The 17,216-nt window shown below is 53.4% G+C and overlaps 1 protein-coding gene across 1 annotated transcript; it reads left to right on the forward strand.

Moving 5' to 3' along the window:
* The first annotated feature begins 1,817 nt into the window (after positions 1-1,817).
* On the forward strand, positions 1,818-16,588 carry LOC146356768 (uncharacterized). The gene is made up of 7 exons (XM_084830287.1): positions 1,818-2,159; positions 2,246-3,271; positions 3,707-3,833; positions 4,178-4,281; positions 4,468-4,594; positions 6,614-6,706; positions 10,044-16,588. Exons 1-7 carry the CDS (start codon positions 1,818-1,820, stop codon positions 11,603-11,605), a joined length of 3,381 nt encoding a protein of 1,126 aa, XP_084686413.1. The 3' UTR covers positions 11,606-16,588.
* The last annotated feature ends 628 nt before the right edge of the window (positions 16,589-17,216 follow it).

A 17,216-nucleotide genomic window follows, 5' to 3' on the forward strand; every position in this document is an offset into this window, starting at 1 on the left:
GGGAGATATGATAGCGCTCTTCAAGTACTTGAAAGGTTGTCACAGAGAAGAAGGCCAGGATCTCTTCTTGATCATCCCAGAGTGCAGGACACGGAATAATGGGCTCAAGTTACAGGAAGCCAGATTCCGACTGAACATCAGGAAAAACTTCCTGAGTGTCAGAGCAATACGGCAATGGAACCAATTACCTGGGGAGGTGGTGGGCTCTCCCACACTGGAGGCCTTCAAGACGAGGCTGGACAGCCATTTGTCAGGGATGCTCTGACTTGGATTCCTGCATTGAGCAGGGGGTTGGACTCGATGGCCTTGTAGGCCCCTTCCAACCCTACTATTCTATGATTCTATGATATGGGAGCCGGGAGATCCGGGTTCTAGTCCCCACTCGGCCATGGAAGCTCACTGGATGACTTTGGGCCAGTCACAGACTCTCAGCCCAACCTACCTCACAGGGCTGTTGTTGTGAGGATACAACGGAGAGGAAGAGGATAATGTAAGCTGCCTTGGGTTCCTTGCAAGAGGAAAAAAGGCGGGATATAAATACAATGATAAAATAAATAAATAAATACATACATACATAAATACATAAACTGCTGAGTTTTTTCCAGAGTTGAGCAAGTTTCTCTTCTCATTCTTTCAGCTGATGGGAGGGACAGCAATAAAAATGGCAAACAGCAGAGAAGGAAAACTGAAGATGAACAGCAGAAAACATCTGTTTCATTTGAAGGGGCTGACTTCCATGAAATTGGAATACTTAAAGAATGTTTTGAAGGAAACGAAAGAAGTATTCATAATGGAGAAAAAGCATTGAAATGCCCTCGGTGTGGAAAGTGCTTTAGTCAGCGGATAAAACATACTGAATATCAAATAATTCACACTGAGGAGGAAACATATAAATGCTTGGAGTGTGAAAAATGTAAGCTGCCTTGGGTTCTTTGCAAGAGGAAAAAAGGCGGGATATAAATGCAATAAATAAATAAAAATAAATAAATAAAAACAATTGAGTTGCAGCTCAGAACTTAACCTGCACCAAAATACTCATACAGAGAAGCCCGATAAATGCTCAGAATGCGGAAAGAGATTCAATCACATCTCCCAACTTAAACAACATCAAAGAACTCACACAGGGGAGAAGCCCTATAATTGCTCAGAGTGCGGAAAGGGCGTCAGTCAAGAGTTCCCACCTGAACTCACATAAAAAAACTCACCAAGGGAGAAGCCCTTCAAATGTTCAGACTGCCGAAAGAGCTCCAGTTAGGCCCAAGCCTTCAATGTTATCGGCGAGTTCACACAGGGGCAAAAGCCCCTCCTGCGCTTGGATGCGGAGCGGGTCGGGGTTCGCGCCGCAGCCTTGCCCGGCCTTGGCGTGCGGGGCTGGCGGAGTCACCTGCGGCTCCAGGCAGGCTGCGCGCTTTGGCTCCCGCCTCGGAGAGGGGGGGGCTCTGGGGGGGCTGGTCTGCTGCTCCCGCTGGCGGGTGGCTCCCCCGCCGCTCCGCCTCCGCCTTGCCTTGCCCTCTCCCGGTTCGTCTCGGATCCTGCGCGGCGGGCTCGGCCGCTTGTCCTCGGCTTCCCTGCTTGATCCTGCCCCGTGCAGGGGGGCTCAGCGTGCGCCTTGACCGAGGGCGAGGGGCGTGAGGCGGCGTGCGGGGGCCTTCGTCTCGCGTACATCGTGCGGGGGCCTGGACATTCTGGCTCGGCGCTGGCAGTTCGCCGCCTCGCTCTTTTCCTTCGTTTGCCAGAGGTTTCGGGCGCAGTGCTGCGGCGCCCGGGCAGCGGCCGCGGGCGCAGCTTGCTGATGGGGGCCAGTGCGGCCCCCGAGGATGTGGGCGGAGCTGCGAGCTCGGAGGGGAGAATCGGAGCAGGGGCGCCCCCCGCGCCCCCCCCGCTGCCCCGTGCGGCTTGGCCCCGCCGCGGAGGCCTGGAGGCGGAGGGCGGGGCGGGCCAGCGGGGGGAGGAGGGGGGTGCGGACCCTCCGGACCCGGCCCTGCAGGGCGAGCGGGGCGGGGGCTCAGGGCCCGCCTGAGGAAGCTCCGCGGGGGGCGGCGAGGCCAATAAACGCCCCGCCGCGCCTGCGAGCCCCGCCAGGCCCTGCCGCGGGGCGCCGCGTCCCCGATGCCCTCCGACATCGGGGCGCTCCGTCCGCGGGCTGCGCGGCTCGCACGGTCAAGCTGCCTGCCTGCACCAGCGGGCTGGGCTGCGGCTCTGCGGCCCCTTGCATGCGCCCGGGGCCTTCCGCGCCTCTCCGCAGCGTCCTCGGCCGAGCCTACGCGGCCATCGCCGGCCGGCCGAGGCAGGCGAAGCAGCTTCTCTCAGCGCCGTCGTGCTCCCCGTCAGCGCCAGGCCCGCTCGATGTTCTGCTCGGCCGCCGGCTTCAGCACCGGACGAGCGCGGGGGCGGCGGGGGCGGCGTTGCCCGCCTAGCCGGGGCATCTCGAAGCCCCTCCGGACACCCACTGCTCTGCGGCGAGGGCCGTGCCCCGGCCGGAAAGGGCCCCCTCCTTCCCTGGACCCCCCCCCGAACAGCCAGACCCGCACGTTCAGCGCCACCGTCCAGCGGGGCGGAGGAGGGGGCCCGTTCCTCGGAGGCCTGGGCGGGTCTGGAGGCCCCTGCCCCGGGGCTCAGCAGGAAGCCCTGCCAGCGCGGGCGGGCGGGGCCGAGGAGGGAGCCGGAGCGCGCCCGCGGGCGCCGGGGTGCGGCCGGCGGCTCCGGGGAGGCGCTTCACGGCCGCGGGGTCGGGGCGGCGGGTCCTGAGGCAGGCGCCTGCCTGCGCGGCCGCGGGGTCAGGGGGCTCCTTCCCCGAGGCCCCCAGCCGGCCCAGGGCGAATGGCCCCGCCGCTCCCGCGAGGAGTCCGCGGCGCGGCGGGGGCGCGGGAGCTGCGTGGCGGGCGGAGCCGCGCTGCAGCCGCGCAGGGGGCCCTGCAGGAGCCCGCGATGGAGCCGGGACGAAGGCCGAGCAGCCGGACTCTGCCGGGCCGGGGCAGGAGGGGCCGGGCGGGGAGCCGGAAGGGCGGTGGCCGGCCCGGCCGGAGGAGGCGCTGCCGCGGGGCCGCGGGAGGCCTGCGGCCGCCTCCACCGCCTGTGCCGCCGCTGGCTGGAGCCGGAGCGGCGGCCCAAGCGGCAGATCGTGGACCTGCTGGTGCTGGAGCAGCTGCTGGCCGTCCTGCCCGCGGAGGCGGCGCGCTGGGTGCGCGAGTGCCGGCCGGAGAGCAGCTGCCAGGCGGTGGCCCTGGCCGAGGGCTTCCTGCTGGGCCGGGCCGAGGAGCGGCGGCGGCAGGTGGGGGGACCCTCGCTCTGGGAGCCCCCGGGGGCAGGGGCCGCCAGAATCCCCCCCAGGGCCTCCGAGGAAGGGGGTCCCTCCTCCGCTCCACTGGGCGGTGGTGCTGAACGTGTGGGTCTGGCTGTTCCAGGGGGGGGGGGCGGGTCCAGGGAAGGAGGGGACCCTTCTCCAGCCAGGGGTACGGTCCTCGCAGCAGAGCAGAGTGGGTGTTCGGAGGGGCTTTGAGATGCCCTGGCTAGGCCTCTCCCAAGGCCAGCGTTGATTTACTTGCCGCAGTCCAGGGATGCTTGTGTGCCCACCTGCCAAAGAGCCGGCCGTGAGAGAGTTGCGGGGCTTGGGGGGCGGAATGAGTGCGGAAGGGGGCCTGGGTGCAAAGGAGTGGGAAACAAGGCCATAATACCTCCCTCCCTGGGCGCCTTCCTCCTCTCCCAGCTGCAGGGGACGTCGGCCCACGGGGCCACGGATGTTGCGGAACCAGCGAAGGCTCCATCAGGCACCGGACACAGGCCGCTGTTCGGGGGGGTCCTGCCCGAGGGGGACGGAGATGCCACCTCTCCGGGTAAGGATCAGTGGGGCATACTTCAACACGGCACGGGCTCCCTCTGTCGCCTACGCCGGGCAGGCATGGGCGGCTCTCACGTTCCCCTCGAGCCTGTGTTGGGGCAAGGAACGTGCCTGATTTTTGTGAACCGCCCAGAGAATGTCTGCTGTTGGGCCGTAGAGACATGAAATAATAAATAAGCAGGTGAAAAACGGAGCTTTGTTTCAATAGATTAAGTCTTCATATACGCTGAATTATGAGCAAAAGCCGGGTGGAGACAGACTGATTTCACACGAGCATCTAAAATTCCGAATGTGTATGAACTATAGAGTACCTTGCCTCCTTCTTTGTCTTCCTCTCAGGAGGGGGGGCGATGCCCAGAGATGGCGAGAGGACCCCGGGGGCTCCTTCTCGGCCTTCGCCTCTTGGTGTCAGAGTGGAAAGAGCTTCTGGGCAGCTGGAACAGGTATGGGAGGCCTGGGTGCCTCGGCCCCCTGCACGTCTCCCTGGGCCGGAAAGGATCGCCCATCACAGGTGGCTGCCAGGAAGGCCTTGAATGTCCCCCACGGGCCCTGGATCCCGCAGGGGGGCCTCCAACCGGCCCCCTTCCTGCCTCTCCGGCATCATTGCCCAGGAAACTCTTCTCTTCCAGGCTCCGGTGACCTTTGAGGAGGTGGCCGTGCGCTTCTCGGCGGAGGAGGGGGCTCTGCTGGACCCAGGCCAGAGGGATCTGCACAGGGAAGTCATGGCGGAGAACTACAGGACTCTGGCCTCCCTGGGTAAGGCCCCCTCTTTCCCTCGGCCGACACATCCTGGAATCCTAGAATCGGAAGGTCTTGGAGGCCATCTAGACTGACCCCCTGCGGGGCCCACCTCCACTGCCTCGTCTCCTCCTCGGTGCTCGGTGTTTTTCTTTGTAATACGTGGCGTGGCGGTTAGCTCTGGACTTCTGCCACCCCACCCCGGCGTAGTTCAAAGGCCTTTCGATCAGGCTCCTGCCTACAATACTCTTCCCGCTCCCCGCGAGGTCCACCCCGTCATCTGTGAGAGGCCTCCATGCTGCTATCGTAGGCCCTGGCCCTTGAAGCCAAAGCTTTCCAAAGGACACCATCTGTGCCGACAGCTCTTCTCTTCCAGTGTCCTTTCCGTACCGGTGCCCTGACTGATGAAAACTGCACTTGTGCCCCTGGAGCCTTCACTGCCCTACCCAGAGCCTCGTAGTCTGGGGAGACCCTTTCAGCGTTTCTTCTGGCCGCATCATTTGTTCCCTCGTGGATCCAGCAGGAGCGGAGAGGGGCCCGTGGGTCTGATGGTTTTCGGCAGCCTCCCCACCACGTTTGAGGCCCACACTCTGGGGAAGCAACACGCTTCCTGAGCTGAGACGTCTGCTGTGTTCACAGCTTCCTCCGTCCCGCTCCGGAAGAGGGCTCAGGCCACTCTCAGCTGGTCATCCTCTGCTGGTGCTGGAATTCCTCCCCTCTCTGTGGGCCTGAGGGCCTTCCTGTGTGGCCTCTGCAGTGCAGGGTGGCATCTCCTCTGCAGGCTGCCTGGGGCTGTCCTCCGTGGGCAAGATGCGAGCATCCATCCTGCCGTTGCAGCGCCGCAGATTGTTCATTTTATGTAATTATTAGATTATTAGCTACCCACCTTGCTGGCCACCCAGCCGCTCTAGGCAGCGTACAGTACAAACAACAGAAAATGCAACATACTCAGCAGAACAACCTTGCTCTAAAACCCCCCAAATGCCCCTATCCCAAATGCCCGCCCGAAGAGCCAGGTGCTCAAAGCCCTGCGGAAACTCATCAAAGAGGGGGCATGGCGGAGGTCACTAGGGAGGGAATTCCACAAAGCGGGGGCCACCACACAGAAAAAGCCCTCTCCCTAGCCCTCACCGGCCTCGCTGTCCTGGTGAGGACTAGAGACAGTCGTTGTCCCTTGATTCTCCTGAGTCCGCGTGTCGCCTCCTTCCATTCTCCTTCCTTGTGCCCTTTGCTTTCTTCCTCTTCCCAACCTCCCTCTTCCGTCGATGTCTCACTGGGGCCCTCTCAGCTAAACCCTGCAGGTCATTCAGCGAGTCGCTCCTTTTCCCTAGTGCTTGGAATTCTAGATGACTCTTCCATTCCCATGGACTCTCCTGCGACACCTCCCACTGAACCCCGCAGGAAAGTCCCCTCGGCTCACCACAGCTGCTCGCTCTCGGGAGGCGGAGAGCTTTGCGACAGAGCTGACCTGCTGTGCGCTGTGGAGCAGCTGCCCTCTTGGTCTGTGTCGGTGCGTTTGTGGGGTGCCGCGAAGGACGTCTGTGGCCCTTCGGTTCCCGCTGGAGTCCGCCAGGCCGTGAACACAAGACCTTGGGCGTGTCACTAGCACGCCCCCATCCCCCTCTTGGAGCTGGCCAGATTGCGGGGTCCGTCTCAATGCCCACTTTGAGCCTCTGGCAGGGTGTCCTTGCAGGGTGTCCTTAGGCGGTGCTTCCCTCCAGGTGGGGGCTGCCCGCCCTCCCTCTGACGTAGCCAAGGCAGACCGCTGGCCCCTTCTTCGTGACTGCCTGCATAGTACCGTCGGGAGCCGGGCTTAACATCAGCGAGCGCACTGTCTTGTCGGACTGACACTTCTTGGACAAGCAGTATCTGATGACTGCCCGGCCCTCCTGCCTCCCCGTGTGGAGCTACAAGGCCTGACCTGGATGGGGACGGGGAGGTGGGGGGGCATTCAGGCTGGGGGCTTTGAAATCCCCAACCCAGCGTGATTGTCAGAAGTGCCAGAAGTAACTTCCCTGTTTCTCTCCTCTGCAAAAGGGCTTCTGGTCCCCAGATCTGATCTTCTCTCCTGGCAGGAAGAAGCGGATGATCCATTTTTCCAGGCCTCTGAGGAAGGCGAGAGGTCAGCAGGTGGGTGCTTAGCTCTGGTTGGACCTTTGGTCCGCAGGCCTACCAGGATCTGTGTTCTAGCAGATGTTTCTTCTGGGAAAGACGTTTCTTTGTCTTCAGAGATCCGTCAGAGACACGGTCAACTGGGAAAAGGCTAGTTTGCGTCTGGAGTGCGGGGAAAACATCTACCGAATATCAGTCCTGAAAGGCCATACCCTCATTTTACTTGCTTTTGTTTTATTCATTAATGCATTATGCCTCCCCATTTCTCTCCTCCTCTCAAGTTTATCCTCAAAACAATCCTGTGAGTCAGGTCAGGTGAGCTTCATGGCCAAGTGGGGACTACAACCCAGATCTCCTGGGTCCCAGCCCTGCACTCTATGAAGGAGACCACACTGTCTCTCATATTGCCCCACATTTTCTACATTAACTGGGCGTGGGCCTCCTAGGTGGAGGTCTTCCCAGCTCAGCTATTTTAGCACTTTCATTTGGAGATGCCAGGGATGGGACCTGTGACCTTATGCATGCTAACTATTCAGACTCCTTAGACAGGTAAACTGTTCCATAATCTGTCTGTTCCAGAGCTCACAGACCACCCCTCTGCCCAACAGTCTGTCCATTCCTCTGCCCAGCAGTCTCTTTACTTTGGCTGAAACAGGTGGTCCTTGCTGTGGCATTGGGATTCCCAAAGGTGGTGGTCTTGGGGGATGTCAGTATCCATGCAGAGACCACCTTGTCTGCAGCCGTTCAGGATTTCCTGAGTGAAATCCGTTCCAAGCCATGTTGCAGGGCACAGTCTCGGTATTCTCTTCAAGACTAGGCAAAGATGACCGGTGGGTGGAGGCAGCTTTGGTGGCTCCAGTGTCATGGACGGATCATTTCCTGCTCAAGTTGGCCCTTCATGTTACGTCTGCAAAAGTGGGGATCACATTTGCCGCTAGAGGTTGATAAATCCCCTGGGCAGTTCCTGCAGTTTTGGCCAGCACTCCGTCTGAGGCCTTGGCCTCCGTCAAAAGCAAAAGCATTATGGTTAGAAGTCTCCAGAAATCATACACCTGATGGAAAATCACTGTATGCTCATTATTTGATTCAAAGAACAGTCAAAAGCTAATAACTATGACTGTGTCAGAGATCTATACAGCTTGTTTTCCCCAATGCAGTCTCTACAATTCAGAATACAGGGCAAAGGGCTCGAATGATTCCTGGCCTAAACCATCCCAAGCAATCAAAGAAAAGGTTTCTAGGAAAAAGACCTACGTAAATCCACACACACACAGATTTAGCCCAACCTTGGATTCTTCGTTGCTACCTCCAGACTACATGGGTCAACGCCTATCAACTCCAAGACTCAAAACATAGATTCAGGAGTAAGTGCAAAGTAATTCCACACACACAGACATTTCGGCCACCCTAGCTTCCAATTCGGTATCTCCATGCTACTTCGATCAAGGCATGGAAGAATCCAAGAGTGACGCTCGGTCCAAACCAGTAGGCACGCTGCACTATCGAAAATGAAGATGCACAAAGTGGAGTGATGCAGTCCATGGCAGCTTCTTAGTGATTCACAGGTCAAATGGTGTTCTAGGTTTCACTGAAAATTCAAGTGAAGCAGACTAAAGTCCAGGGGTTAAGTGTTTCTTGCAGCTCAGAGGAAGTCCCAAACATGAAGCAGGCAGTGAGTGACAGATGGTGACACCAGGAAAAAAAGATGGGCAGGAAAGACGATGTTCCCAGCAAAGGCTCCCAGCGCGGGCCTCGGCTTAAAAGCGAGGGAGGGGCTGCAGTAACACATCTCCCAAGAATCTCATTGACGGGATTTTGGCCCACAAATGAGCCCCATGCTAAACAGGGTGTTTTTATTCTGCCCTCTTGAGTTGACGTATCACTCTGTGTGACGCCTGTGAAACACCCCAGCCTTCTGCTGTCATCTCACGGAGAGGCTGTTCACTTTTTTAACTGCAGGCATGACATTCGAGATTGAAAACTAGCAGCTGGACGGGAGTGACACGATTCCCCTGCTTTCCTCTAAGAAAAGAGAGAGAGGAGCTCACGTTTATTCTGGCATCTCACGGGCTGATCAGACTTAAGCTGCCTGCCCCCTTCCCCTTGCCCTGAAATGAGCAATGAACCCTTTGGGCTTCTCACTGCCGGCAGGGATCTGACCCTTCCAGATCACTTGTGATCACGTCCCGATGGCTAAGCCCGAGGCCCGCTGCAGCGCTTGGCTGGGCCCCGGCAGCCCCCTGGCGTTCCGAGGGGCTGAAGGCAAGGAAGCGCCTGGATCGGAGGGTAGAACCCGGATGGCAGGGAGCACGCTGCAGGCAGGACCGAGCCCAGATGGTAAGGCCATTTACGGCCGGTCATTGTTAAAGAAATCCTGGAGTCCACGATTTCTGATAGCAATCACCCAATTCCTCGCCTGCCTTCTGGGGGCAAGGTATGGGAGAAGGTGGTGTCCTCTCAACTCCAGGTGGCCTTGGAGAATACTGCGTATTTGGATCCCAAATGTTCATGCTGGTGGAGGACTGACACTGGGAACTGGACAGTTTAATCATGTTGGTTCTTTGGCATGTATCACTGGCTTTCAGCCATTCACCATGGTAGGCAGGCCCGGCCCAATCTACCTTTTCCACTTGATGCAGGAAGCCATCAGCACCGCCTGCCCGCCGATGCCTTCCTGGCTGCGGGGAGCCCGAAGTCTCATGAGACCCAGACGAAGTCAGACCCTCGTGGGACTTCAGAGAGGTTCCGGGAGAATTCAGTCTAGCCTCGCCAGATTTTGTGCGAGAGTGGGCATGTGCCAGGAGGGCAGGCAGGGGCTCCAGAGAGCCCCGCCGGCCGCTCTCTCAGTACGGCAACTGCCACGACGGGAGAGCAGCTGGTGGGGCTCTCAGGAGCACGTGTGGGAGGATGCAGCACGTCCTCGTGGGGGCAGGGGGAGGTGGAACAATGTGCTTCTCCCATTCCGCCACCACGCTCTGGCCAGATGAGACCGCATCATGGGCTGGCCAACCCTGATGGTGCCTTTTGCTGGGTTGAGCTATTGTTATTTCTAACTGGCATATGTTTTCAGACAAATTTTGTTCCACTGCCTGGTTTTTATTATGAATTTTTATTATTATCATTTGTATTTTTATTACTCTGAGCCATCTTGTATGGATCATGTCCTAATAGGCAGTCAATAACTATTGGTATAAACATGTTAAAATATCCTTATGCCACTCTGGTTATCAGTTCTATTCATCATTAGAAGCTATTCAATATATTTGGAAGAATCTGCCACTCGATTCTTGATCAAAACAGCAAAGCACAGGTTTTGTTCCCTTAACTGAGGAAATGTCTCTTTTCATTCTTTCAGCTGATGGGAGGGACAGCAATAAAAACGGCAAACAGCAGAGAAGGAAAACTGAAGATGAACAGCAGTGGCAGAAAAAATCTATTTCCTTTGGAGGGGCTGACTTCCAGGAAATTGTAATACCAGAAGAATGTTTTGAAGGAAACAAAAGAATGATTCAGAATGGAGAGAAACTGTTGAAATGCTCTCAGTGTGGAAAGAGCTTCAGTCAGTGGATGAATCGAACCAAATATCAAATAATTCACACAAGAGAAGAAACATATAAATGCTTGGAGTGTGAAATACAATTCACTTGCAGCTCAGGCCTTAACCTGCATCAAAGTACTCACCCAGAGGAGAAAAGTTCAGCATGTGGAAACAGATTCAAGCACACCTCCCACCATAAACAGCGAAATATCCACTTGGGTGAGAAGCCTTACACATGCTCAGAATGTGGAAAGAGCTTCTATCAGAGCTACCACCTTCAACGACATCAAAGAATCCACTCAGGTGAGAAACCTTATACATGCTCAGAATGTGGAAAGAGCTTCAATCGAAGATCCAATCTTAAACGACATCAAAGAATCCACTCAGAGGATTTTAAAGATATTAAAAAACATCAAATAAACCACACAGGGGAGAAACCATATAAATGCTCTGAGTGTGGAAAGCATTTCAGTCAGAGCTCTCAGCTTAATTTGCATCACATAATTCATGCCAGGCAGAGACCATATAAATGCTCAGAGTGTGGAAAAAACTTCAGTCAGCGTTCCAATCTTAAGCTTCATCACATAATTCACACAGGGGAGAAGCCTTATCAGTGCTCCGAGTGTGGAAAGAGCTTCAGTCGGAGTTCCCACCTTAAAGAGCATCACATATTTCACACAGGGGAGAAGCTCCATAAATGCTCAGAGTGTGGAAAGAGCTTCTGTCGGAGGTCCGACCTTAACTCACATCAAAGAATTCACACAGGGGAGAAACCTTATAAATGCTTAGAGTGTGGAAAGAGCTTCAGTCAGAGCTCCCATCTTAAACAGCATCAAAGAGTTCACACAGGGGAGAAGCCCTATACATGCTCAGAGTGTGGAAAGAGCTTTTCTTGGAGCTCTGAACTTTACTTACATCGAAGAATTCACACAGGGGAGAAGCCCCATAAATGCTCAGAGTGTGGAAAAAGCTTCTGTCGGAGCTCCGACCTTAACTCACATCAACGAATTCACACAGGGGAGAAGCCTTATAAATGCTCAGAGTGTGGAAAGAGCTTCAATCGGAGTTCTACCCTTCAGCTTCATCATGCAATTCATGTAGGAGAGAAGCCCTATACATGCTTAGACTGTGGAAAGAACTTCAGTCGGAATTCCCACCTTAAAGAACACCACATAATTCACACGGGAGAGAAGCCATATAAATGCTCTGAGTGTGGAAAGAGCTTCTGTTGGAGGAACAACCTTAACTCACATCAAAGAATTCACACAGGCGAGAACCCCTATAAATGCTCAGAGTGTGGAAAGAGGTTCTGTCGGAACTCTGACCTTAACTCACATCAAAGTTGTGATAGACTTGATAGACTTGATAGGTATAACTGAGACTTGGTGGGATGACTCTCATGACTGGAATACAGCAGTTGAAGGATATAACTTGTTCAAAAAGAACAGGAGGAACAGAAAGGGAGGCGGGGTTGCACTGTATGTGAAAAATACATATCTCTGCACAGAAATACAGGAGGAGGAGCTTGGTAGCCCCATCGAGAGCATCTGGGTTGAAATAAATGGAGCAAAGAATAAAAGGAACCTGGTGGTCGGAGTCTACTACCGGCCACCCAATCAAGGAGAAGACAAGGATGAAACTTTTGAAAATCAAATAGCCAATGTTTTAAGGAAGCATGATGTAGTAGTAATGGGGGACTTCAATTTCCCCGATATTTGTTGGGAGACAAATTCTGCAAAACATGGCCCCTCCAGGAAATTCCTGACTTGTGTGGCGGATAACTTCCTCCTACAGAAAGTAGAGGAAGGAACTAGAGGATCGGCTATCCTTGACTTGATCCTAACCAACAGAGATGACTTAGTGGATAAAGTAGCAGTTACAGGAACTCTGGGGGAAAGCGACCATGTTGTACTTGAGTTCTTGGTTCTAAGGGAAGCAAAAGCCGAGTGTAGTCAAACGCGTACCCTGGATTTTAGGAAAGCTGATTTTAATAAACTCAGAACAATGATCAGTAAGGTCCCATGGCAAGCAATGCTAGCGAGAAAAGGAGTCCAAGATGGGTGGGAACTTTTAAAAAAGGAAATTCTCAAGGCACAATCACAAACACTTCCAACAAGAAGAAAAGGTGGAAGACAACAGAAGAAGCCAATGTGGCTTCACAAAAAGCTTAGGGATGACCTGAAAACAAAAAAGGACACATATAGGAAGTGGAAAGAAGGCCAAGTAACAAAGGAAGAGTACAGGCAGGTAGCACAGAATTGCAGGGATGGCGTCAGGAAGGCTAAAGCGGAGAACGAGGTGAGGTTAGCGAGGGATGCTAAAAACAACAAAAAGGCTTTCTTCAGCTACGTGCATAGTAAAAGGCAGAGGAAAGAAATGGTTGTTCAGCTATTAAATAAGGATGGCAAAATGATAACAGAGGACAAAGAAAAGGCAGAGGTGCTCAATTCCTACTTTGGCTCAGTCTTCTCCCAAAAGAGGGTCTATGACCCCCCTGGCAAAGGCGAAGTACAGGCTGAAGGGGCAGGATTGCAGCTTGAGATCGACAGGCATATGGTCAAGGAACACCTCATTACTTTGAATGAGTTCAAATCTCCAGGGCCAGATGAACTGCATCCTAGAGTCATAAAGGAACTGGCAGAAGAGCTCTCAGAACCGCTGTCTATTCTCTTTGAGAAATCATGGAGGACCGGGGAAGTGCCAGATGACTGGAGGAGGGCTAACGTTGTCCCTATCTTCAAAAAGGGTAAAAAGGAGGAACCTGGGAACTACAGACCAGTCAGTCTGACATCAATCCCTGGGAAAATTCTGGAGCAGATCATAAAGCAATCCATCTGGAAGCACCTTGACAACAATGCAGTGATTACTCGAAGCCAACATGGATTTGTCAAAAACAAGTCCTGCCAGACAAATCTGATCTCATTTTTTGATCAAGTCACCTCCCTTGTAGACCGTGGGAATGCTGTAGACATCATATACCTCGACTTCAGCAAAGCTTTCGACAAAGTGCCCCATGATATCCTGATGAGCAAACTAGCTCGAAGTGGGCTAGATGAAACAACGATCATGTGGATCCACAGTTGGCTACAGAATCGGACCCAAAGAGTGCTTATCAATGGGACCTTCTCAAGCTGGGGAGAGGTAACGAGTGGGGTACCGCAGGGCTCAGTCCTGGGCCCAGTGCTCTTCAATATTTTTATTAATGACTTGGAGGAGGAGGTGCAGGGAATGCTGATCAAATTTGCAGATGACACAAAATTGGGAGGGATAGCTAATACTTTGGAAGACAGAAACAAAATTCAAAGTGATCTGGATAGACTGGAGTGCTGGGCAGAAAACAACAGAATGGCATTTAATAGGGACAAATGCCAAGTTCTGCACCTAGGAAAAAGAAACCAAATGCACAGTTACAAGATGGGGGATACGTGGCTCAACCACACTACGAGCGAGAAGGATCTTGGAATTGTCGTCGATCACAAGCTGAATATGAGCCAACAATGTGATGTGGCTGCAAAAAAGGCAAATGCTATTTTGGGCTGCATTCATAGAAGCATCGCTTCCAAATCCCGGGAAGTACTAGTTCCCCTCTCCTCAGCACTGGTTAGGCCTCATCTGGAGTACTGTGTCCAGTTCTGGGCACCACACTTTAAGAAGGATGCAGACAAGCTGGAGAGGGTTCAAAGGAGGGCAACAAAGATGATCAGGGGACTGGAAACAAAGCCCTATGAAGAGAGACTGAAAGAACTGGGCATGTTTAGCCTTGAGAAGAGAAGACTGAGGGGAGATATGATAGCGCTCTTCAAGTACTTGAAAGGTTGTCACAGAGAAGAAGGCCAGGATCTCTTCTCGATCATCCCAGAGTGCAGGACACGGAATAATGGGCTCAAGTTACAGGAAGCCAGATTCCGACTGAACATCAGGAAAAACTTCCTGAGTGTCAGAGCAATACGGCAATGGAACCAATGACCTGGGGAGGTGGTGGGCTCTCCCACACTGGAGGCCTTCAAGACGAGGCTGGACAGCCATCTGTCAGGGATGCTCTGACTTGGATTCCTGCATTGAGCAGGGGGTTGGACTCGATGGCCTTGTAGGCCCCTTCCAACCCTACTATTCTATGATTCTATGATTCTATGATTCTAAGAATTCACACGGGAGAAGCCCTACAAATGCTCAGAGTGTGGAAAGAGCTTCAATCAGAGTTCGAACCTTAACTCGCATCAAAAAACTCACAAAGGGAGAAGCCCTTCAAATGCTTAGACTGCCGAAAGAGCTTCAGTCATGTCCGAAGCCTTACATGTCAACATAGAATTCACACAGGAAAAAGCTCCTCCTGCACTTAGATGCGGAAAGGGCCAGGGTTCGCTCCACATCCTTGCATGCAGGATTACCTGCAGCTCCAGGCAGGCTGTGCTCTTTGGCTCCCGTCTCCCAGCAGCCCCTCGAAGAGGAAGGAGGGAGGGGCTGTTGGGAGGCTGGTCTGCTGCTCCTGCTTACGGATCGCTCCCCCTGCCACTCTGCCTCTGCCTTGGCTTGCCTTCCCTGGTTCTTCTTGGATCCTGCTTGATGGACTTGGCTGCTTGTCCTTGGCTTCCCTGCTTAATCTTGCTCTGAGCAAATGGGATCCTGAGTGACAGTGATGGGCATGAGCGGAGTGGGGGGGCTGCCTTTATCTAGCATTCGTCAGAAGGGGGCCTGAACATTCTAGCTTGGCGCTGGCAATTTGCCATCTCGTTCTTTTCCTCAAAGGTGGAGCTCTTTTTCTTTGTGAGTGAGAGTTTAAGAGCACTATCATAATGCCCTTAGACAGTGTCTGAGGGGCCAGAGGGTGCTGGGAAGGGATAAATCCGGCCCCCTGAGGATGTGGACAGAGCTACGACCTTGGAGAGGAGAATCTGAGCAGGGGTGTCCCTCCCACCTGCGGCCTTCCCTCCCGGCTGCCCCGTGCGGCTTGGCTCTCTCTGCGGAGGTCTGAGCTCCATCCGCGGGAAGAGAAAGGAGGCGGAGGGGCGGGGGTGTACCAGCGGGTGGGAGAAGGGAGGGTGCGGATCCTCTGGACCCCAATGCCCCTCAGCAACCTTCCCCGCCCCCCACAGGGTGAGTGAGGTAGACAGGCTCAGAGGCCCGTGTAAGGGAAGAAGCTAAGTGGGAGGCCGGAGGGGCTACGAGAGCCTCTGCCCTGCCAGGCTCTTGCCCTCCGACATCGGAGCGCTCCGTCCTTCAGGCTGTGTTACTTTGGCAGGGTGAAGTTGCCCATGGATGAGGGGTTTGGAAGATAAATCTGCAGTCCTCTTAAATATGTGTCCGGGGTCTTTGGGGGGGCTTCTTGTAGGACTCCCCAAAGCCCACAGTCAAGACTATGCAACCCTTCCAGACTGAATGAGCCACGTACGCTTTGAAGCAGCCTCTTCAGTCTTCTGTTAGCGACATTATTCAACCCTTTCAGTGCTGCATCAACATTCCCCTACTTGATATTCTGATTATGCAGATATTTTAATATGTGATAAGCATGAATATTACATCCAGTTTACACCAGATTAACCTCTGAAATGCTACTATTGGCTAGAACAAGAAAGAACAGCTATTCTATTCTGTCTTTATTACTGTTAATGCTTCTGTAATTCCATTAGAGCCTGAATAACTGCATGCACTCGCCATTTTTTCAGTTAAAAAATGAAAATGTTGATTCCCCTTTCTGACAACGCAGCACAAGACACGAATGGCAGTATATATAAATTATATTTGTAAGAAAAGTATAATTGCAGTGGGATGGGGGATCAGCTGAAAGAAAGCTGTTGCCTTGTGTGTAACAGATGGGGCCCCACAGGTTTGTAATGTAAAGGAGTAATATACACAGGAAAAGAAACCCAGAGGACTCGATGAGAATTTGCATGTGCCTAGTTTATGCGTTGGTTTAGAAGAGTATAAAGAATGTATAATGTAATGTTGTATGAAGTGGTTTTATTGATGACGCACAGTAACTTCTGTAACATTATTTGTAAGTTTTAGTTGGGTCATAATCTGCAGTGGTTCTTCAGTACACCTCTGGACGCATAGCTACAAGAGTGTTATTATGAGCTAGATTTTGCTTTTTACACCCTGCAGAACTGTGGTTTACATTATGACCCTCTTTGGGCCACATGAGTGTTTGAGAAGCTCACTTGATTTTTCTTCTACTGGTCAGAATGTTCTTGTAACCTTACTAGCAGATTATTTACAGTAATCCGTTTTGCTACAGATTGGGTTCTTACATGGAATTACTTCCAATCCTGGGAATTACTGCTGTGGCCAGAGCTAATTGTTCTTGGGATGCTGCCCCATCAAGCCCACGCATTTGCAATTTCTTTCAATAAGTGTTGTTTGTTCTAGTCAAATGAATTCACCTTATATAGTCTAATAACGCTAACCTTCTACTCAACTGTGATTGACCCCAAACAATTCCTCAGGATGCAAAATATTCCCTAAAAGATATAGAGCTTGTTCTACTTCTCAGTTTGCGTATAATTATATCACAGCATACCTCAGACCTACTCTAGTTTGGCCATGCAGGCCGCTGTACCCAAACTGCTTTCTCCGTGTTATTCTGCAGTATTTTACCATTTCGTGTGAATGGGGTCTCATATTTCCCAATTATGTCTCTCAATTTTGATAGTTTTCTAAGGACTTCTTCTGCACGTGCACTGTGAAATTCAGTGTGATGGCAAAATCATACGTCTGGAATACAAAACGTGCTGGAATGCTGTGCTACCCTTTTCTGCGTTTATGACACGCTCGCGTACTGGCTTTAGCTACTGCACACATCCAGGCGCGTCTGATATCCGCACATCCCCTGCAGGACTTTGCGTCGCGCTGCGGCTTCCCTTCCCTCGCCCGGCCGTGTCGGTGCATTTCACCAGCATTCGGGGAAGCCACCTTGTCCGCTGGTTACAGAGAGAATCCCCCTGTGCCTTCCCTTTACTGAGCTCTCTGGGCACATTCGGGGGGGGGGGGCAC

This window comes from Heloderma suspectum, chromosome 2 (assembly GCF_057233095.1).
Source record: "Heloderma suspectum isolate Gila_16-S chromosome 2, 16-S_ref, whole genome shotgun sequence".
NCBI lineage: Eukaryota > Metazoa > Chordata > Lepidosauria > Squamata > Helodermatidae > Heloderma > Heloderma suspectum.

What these genes read in the sequence shown, in the direction of transcription:
- LOC146356768 (XM_084830287.1), top strand. Translation starts at nt 1,818, where the DNA reads ATGTGGGCGGAGCTGCGAGCTCGGAGGGGAGAATCGGAGCAGGGGCGC. An exon ending in CGGGCTGCGCGGCTCGCACG is followed by an intron (nt 2,160 to 2,245) that starts GTCAAGCTGCCT and finishes GCCTCTCCGCAG; the next exon opens with CGTCCTCGGCCGAGCCTACG. An exon ending in CAGGACTCTGGCCTCCCTGG is followed by an intron (nt 4,595 to 6,613) that starts GTAAGGCCCCCT and finishes CCTCTGCAAAAG; the next exon opens with GGCTTCTGGTCCCCAGATCT.